Here is a 6,000-nt window from a genome sequence, read left to right as displayed (position 1 = left end):
AATGGGGACGTTCAGGCATCTCGAACTATAGTTTCATGTAGTTCATCAGCTGCACTCGGTCGTTGTTTTTCCGGAGGCCCTCCCATCAATTATAACAGCTGGAGATGCAATTTTTTTTAAAGTCAGATCTCGGCTGCTTTGGAGAAAATAGGCTTATATGAAAGAGGCACTTTCTCTGGTATTTTGGGCAAGGATTAGTTTAAACCCAAGAACTGGCCGTCTTTACCACCACTTCTGAAGGCGTAGCTCCTGCAGGAACTCAAACTGTGTGCTTAAAGCTGCAAAGGTTTCAGGTGGGACAAAAATTCCAGCTGCCGCGATCAAGACCCCCTCGCTACCCACATCGCCAGGCAAACGCTGGATCTGCAAATGCCAGCGGTCCCTTCCTCCTGGGTGAGCATCCACTCTCAGAGAGTGCGTCTTGCTGCCGTTGGGATCTAAACTGGAAACGGCAGCTCAGTCCCTAGAAAGACCTTTGCCTCGAGCGTTTGCGGTTTGCGTGTCCGCTGCTGCTGTGCACAGCCTGGGAGGGGAGGAAAGGTTCCCCCGCGAAAGGGAGAGGGATCCCGCCCCGCACGGAGAGGTGCTGCCCTGCAAACGGGGAAGGATGCTGCCTTTGCAGAGGGCAGGGACGCTGTCCCGTAAGAAGCGGGGGTGCCTTCCCATGAGAGAGAGGGGTGCTACCTTACGAACGGGAAGGGATGCTGATGTGCAAACAGGGAGAGATGCTTTTCTGCAGGAGGAGAGACGCTGCCCCGCATGCGGGGCTGGCCCGGGGTCCCGGAGCCCCCAGCCCCAGCCCCGCGCTCCCCGGAGGCTGCGAGCAGGCGCCCGCGGAGCCGCCCCGGTGCCGGGGGGCGGGCCGGGGGCTGGCGGCGGCGGGCCGCCTCGGCGGGGGGCGGGGGGCTGCCGGCAGCGCCCTCCCCGCCGGCCCGGGGGGCGCGGCTGCGGCGGGAGGCGGTGGCAGCGCGGAGCGGCGCGCAGCGGCGCGGAGCGGGGCCGGGCCGGGCGGCAGGTGAGGGCGCGGGGGGCGCGGGGCAGGGCGGCGGGGGCGCGCACCGCCTCGGGGGGGTCCGCGGGGGCGACGACACGCGTGGGGTGCCCTGGGTCGGCCTCTGCCGCCGCGGTCGCTGCGCGGGGAGCGTCCCCCGCCACGCACATCCCCTCCGAGGGGTTCGGCTTTCGGGATGTTCCCCTTGGCCGGAGCCGGGGGGGGGACGCGCGGGATGGCGCCGGTGCCCGGCGGCTCCCGCCCCCGCTGGCGGCACCCGCAGACGCCCCCAAAACTTCCAGGGCTGCGGAGGCTGCGGGGGAGCCCGGCAGCGGGCTCGGGGCACCGGCAGCTTGCGGGCTTCTCCCACTCACACGCGCCTCTGTCAGCTTGGCTCATTTGCCCCTTAAAAAAATGAAAATTAAAAAAAAATACATTAAAAAAACCCCACAAATCTACTCGGCGGGGGGGCGCACCCCGCCGGAGCCCCCACTTTAATCACCTTACTACTTAAAAGCAGAGGGCAAAATACTGTGCGAAGGGTTGCCTGGACTCACTGAGCCGGTCCCGGAGAAGTTGATCTGTTTGCGGTGACACATATTTGCATCTTTATATCTAAAAATGTTCTGATGATGTTTTGAGGCTGCGCTTTTTTTTTTTTTTTTAAGGGTGACATATATCTTACAGTATCATATATTTGATGAACACACGCGGTGTTAATTGAGGTTGCCATGGAAGGCACACATGTAGTATAAATAAGCTCCCTCCTTGCCATGTGATTTCGCTTCTGTATTCCACAAGCCTCTTTTTTGTATTCTGTGGTTTTGCATATTGTCGTATGGTGCATTAAAGATAAAAATATCTGCTGTCTCAGGGTGTAATTTCCCTAGCTGGAACTCTGAGTGTGTATGGAGCAGTGGGGAAAAGATGTAGCTAACCGTAGGAGAGGAAAATATATGCGTGTGCGTGCGTAATATATATTTGCCGTAATATGAGCAATTAAAAAAAAAAAATCCCATTTAACCACACGAAATATGTGGTGGAACATCACTGGATTGACATCCTGGTGGCCTTATTTTGCCTTTGCATATATGATGCTAATTAGTGGGAAAAAAAAAACTGTTACGGTGCATCTAGAGCTAGAACTGCTTTTCCAGCCCTGGTCTGCCTCTCAAAATTAAATATTCTTTTTAAAAAATATACTTTTTAATACTTTTTTTTAAAAAAAAAAAAAATGCTCTACAGGTCTTATCGTTTGTTTGTTGTGTTACAGATAAAAGATGGAAGTGGTGGTGGCCGTGTTTCGCAGCAAACCTCAGGTAACCTGCGAGAGGAACTGAAGCGGAAAGCAAAGCCGAGACAAAGCAGCATCAGACGTTGTCACTGGGGGGCAGAAAGCAACCACTGGCGGCCGCTGGTTTTACTGGTGCTTCAGTCAAGCTCCCTGTGCAATGTGGCGTTGCAGACGGCTCAGGAAACACAAGTTCTTTCCAGGTCCGTGGACTGAATAAAAATTGTTAACTCTTGGCTTGATTTGTCATCCTTTGGGGGAAAAAAAAAAAAGTAATGTCAGACTGGCAATTAAATAGTCGTGCTGTTAGACTGAGCGCAACTCGAAGTGCGTTGTCCTGGAGGTGAGAGTGACTCTGGCCGGCAAAGCCAAGGAGAAGCCTGTTCAACTTCACGTCTACTCGGGATTCCTTGGAGAGGTGATAAAGTGAGTAATAAGGCAAAGTGGGAGTTACAAAGCGGATGCGATAGCTTCAGCGGAACTTCTCTTCGCTGCCATATCCACTTGTTAAAAAGCAACTAACGTCATTTTGAAAATTTTTGGGAAAAAAAAAAATGCTCTTGGAGCAATTCTTGTGTCTGATGCATTAATCAAAAAAATTTATAACACAAAGGAGAGGAGCAAATATGGCGAAGGCCACTAAGGAAATTCAAATGGAGAACTCAAGAGAGGTAGAGGCTCACAGCACAGGGGTGACGTGCTCCCCATCGGAAGATCAGGCAGCAAAACCCTCCATGCTCTGTTTTAAGAAGCGGAAGAAGTCCTGTAGGAAGGGGTTGAGCGTGAAGGATGCGTGCGAAGGAGCCTCGGAGGAGAAAAGCCAATGCGTCAGCACTGAGCAAGGGGAGGCGAAAGTTTCTCATCAATCGCGATCCTCCGGAGGAGCCTGGGCAGCCATCAAAAACCTCGCAAGACCTCGGAGAAGGCAAAAGCCTTCCTCGCGGAAGAAGGTGCATTCTGATTCCCAGGTGCAGCTGGAGGTGGATGCCGAGGAGGGCTGTGCGCAAGGCTTCCCGAAGAAACGGGCGAGCTCTGGGGTGAAGATGCCCTGCGTGCGGTTCTCCAGAGGCAAGAAAAAGCCCAGCCCTGCTGAAGCAGTGGAGGATTCGGAGGGCAGCATTCAAGCAAATGAAGTGATGGGTATTTTGAATAAAGCTGGTGAAGAGCCAGAGGATGTGGCCCCGACGGACAAGTCTGAATCCTTCAGCCCAGTCTCTGCAGAGGAGGACCAGGATACAACGAAGGAAAGCACCAACGCCATTGGGAAGATCGAGCCCTTGACAGAGCCCACACCTGACGCAGAGGAACATCCAGAGTGCACCACTCCATCAGAGATAACCGATTCAGAGACAGTTAATGAAACAGCCCCGGAAACAGTGCAGGAGGGGAGCCAGCCTCAAACCACAGTCCATGCGGAAAGCGAGGAAGTTGCTCCCGAAGTGCCTGTTTCCACGGATCAGCCCGACAGTGCCCCTGAAACCACTGCGCTGCAGGAAACCCCCAGTATCTGCAAAGAGCTGCCTGAAGGAGATGAATCAGAAAAGAGCATCAATCTTCCTGAGGAGCACAGAGCCAAAGAGACTGTGATGGATTTCAGTCAGTCAGCGTTTAAAGATGACACAGCGAGCGTGCAGGGCTCCTCCAGCCATCAGGTGACATCAGAAGCAAACGTGGGCACCGGTGTCGGTATCATCATCACCGTCACTGAAGCCGAGGACTCTGACGGCACTGACTCTGACCAGGCCTATGAGCCGTCCCCGGTTTTGCACCGAAATAAGCAAAAAGGGAATAAAAAATCAAGCGGGAGCTTTGATTTTGGTGAAAAAGAGGGCCCCGAGGCTGGTGGCGGTCCCCAGGCAGAGGAGAAAGGTCCAGGTGACCAGGGGCACAGAACTGGGGAGCAGTACGAATTGCTCCTCATAGAAACCGCGTCTTCCCTGGTGAAGGCGGCCATTCAGTCATCCATAGAGCAGCTGGTCAACGAAATGGCCCTGGAACAGAACAAGCACAACAGTTTTCTGTGATGGCAGCGATGCCCCTGAAATAAAGAGTACAGGGAGTGATTTAAAGCTCCATTTGGCCTGGGAGGGGGAGAGCTCGAAGGGCTCCCAGGGCCGAGGTGTAGTTAACTCTGCATGCCTGTTCAGTTGTGTGTCTATGTGAAACGGATCCTGGGACGTGGGGCAGACCCTCCTATGCCCAGCGTGTCCCCCGGGACTGGGCCTTCAGACCACATCATCAGCCGCAGCTGCAGAAAAATTAAGGTGTTGCAGCGACTGTAGTTTCATTTAATGGCATCTTTATGTTGAGGCCACGCTTCTGCCATCGTCCATGCCAGGTTTCCCTGCTCTTCATGCTGTAGATCTGTATGTACCGTGCATTTAGCCAAAGGTCCCGAGAGGCAGCGAGCGCCCGACCTGCTGCTGGGCTGGATTCGGGGCACGTGGGACACGGCTGGAGGTTTTCCCTGGGCTTTGGCAGAGAGGAAGAAGGGTGAAGTGACTGCAATGTTAATGGGAAGACGTCGATGGCAGACAGGCTCAGGCCGGTGTTTAGTATTGCAAACAGGTACTCACTATGTACGGATGCCAGGAGCCGCGGTCGCCCTCGCTGTCGCATGGCATGAAGCCGGATGGTTGCAGCGAGTGGCGTTTTCCATTTGGCCTCTTCCCCTGTCACAAGCAGCCTGTGCATTTCCAGACATGTTAAAGCACAGCCTCAGCCTCTCGCCTCGCTGACCCCAGCCTGTGCGAATGCCGAGAAAACGACAGCGCTTCGTTTGCCGGGGGCCCGTTCTCGCACCGCTAAGCTCAATGGGCAAAATTCCCAGCAGCATCAGCGGCACGGGCTGGGCAGGAGCGTAACAGCTGCCGGCAGCCCTTCTCCTTCCTTCGCCTTCCTCCGTCCCCATCACGATGTCGTGGTGAAGCCGTCCTCGGATGCAGCATATTTTTGATATGTGGCTTGTGATATAAATAGCAGTGAGCTGCACACGTGTTAGCAGTCAACTACAGCCTCGGCGCTGCATCGTTTGGGTAGCTGCGATGTGCTGCCAGCGCTGGAATTGCTTTAAGCGAGGAGGAGGTTTGGGATGGGTGCTGCCAGCGTCCCTGGGTGCTGGCAGCAGCTTGTCCTGCACAGTTTCCCCCTCGCTGCAGAGCCTGCCCGACTCCGGCAAGCCCGGGCATCCCCTGGGAGATTTGCATTACGCCCAGCTTGCCGCTGCTGGGCTCTGGCTGGCTTCAGCACACCACGTAGCTTGCTCTGAAACATGCTGGGAAATGCCAGAATGATCTTACTGAAGTCCTCAGGGAAAAAAATCTAGACGTGAGGGCCTGGGGACACGGCCGTGAAATGCCCGGACAGGTCGATCGCCGTCAAAACCCACGAACTGCCCTGCTCTGAGGGGGTTTGCACCAGCACAGCATGTGTGTGCGAGCATCACCTCTACCTACCAGCTCTCCAAGAGAAAGGAGCCTTTTAATAATTTGGGATTGCATCTGCACAGCTGGGATTTACATACAGCTGTGGGCAAGTCAGCCTGTTCTGAGAAAATTCTCCTGCGTATTCCTCAGCCGATACAGAAATAGCAGCCTCGCTTGGCAATTGCTCACTGACCATAGGCGGTACACTGAGATTTCCCTTCCCAGCGTAGGATTTGGATGATTCCTGCTAAAATACAAGGGCTGTAAACTTTCCTAGCTCCTGGTGTGCAACC

General features: G+C 54.6%; 1 protein-coding gene across 1 annotated transcript; it reads left to right on the top strand.

Moving 5' to 3' along the window:
* Positions 1-2,908: 2,908 nt before the first annotated feature.
* AKAP5 (A-kinase anchoring protein 5) lies at positions 2,909-4,306 on the top strand. Its single transcript, XM_009980947.2, has one exon. The coding sequence runs from the start codon at positions 2,909-2,911 to the stop codon at positions 4,304-4,306; it is 1,398 nt and encodes a 465-aa protein (XP_009979249.2).
* The last annotated feature ends 1,694 nt before the right edge of the window (positions 4,307-6,000 follow it).

The sequence above is a fragment of the Tauraco erythrolophus genome, chromosome 6 (genome assembly GCF_009769465.1).
Source record: "Tauraco erythrolophus isolate bTauEry1 chromosome 6, bTauEry1.pri, whole genome shotgun sequence".
Taxonomy (NCBI): Eukaryota; Metazoa; Chordata; class Aves; order Musophagiformes; family Musophagidae; genus Tauraco; species Tauraco erythrolophus.
The sequence above is the reverse complement of the archived record's forward strand: the minus strand, read 5'-3'. Positions and strand labels throughout refer to the sequence as shown.

Coding starts and splice junctions, on each gene's coding strand:
- AKAP5 (XM_009980947.2), top strand. CDS start 2,909: ATGGCGAAGGCCACTAAGGAAATTCAAATGGAGAACTCAAGAGAGGTA.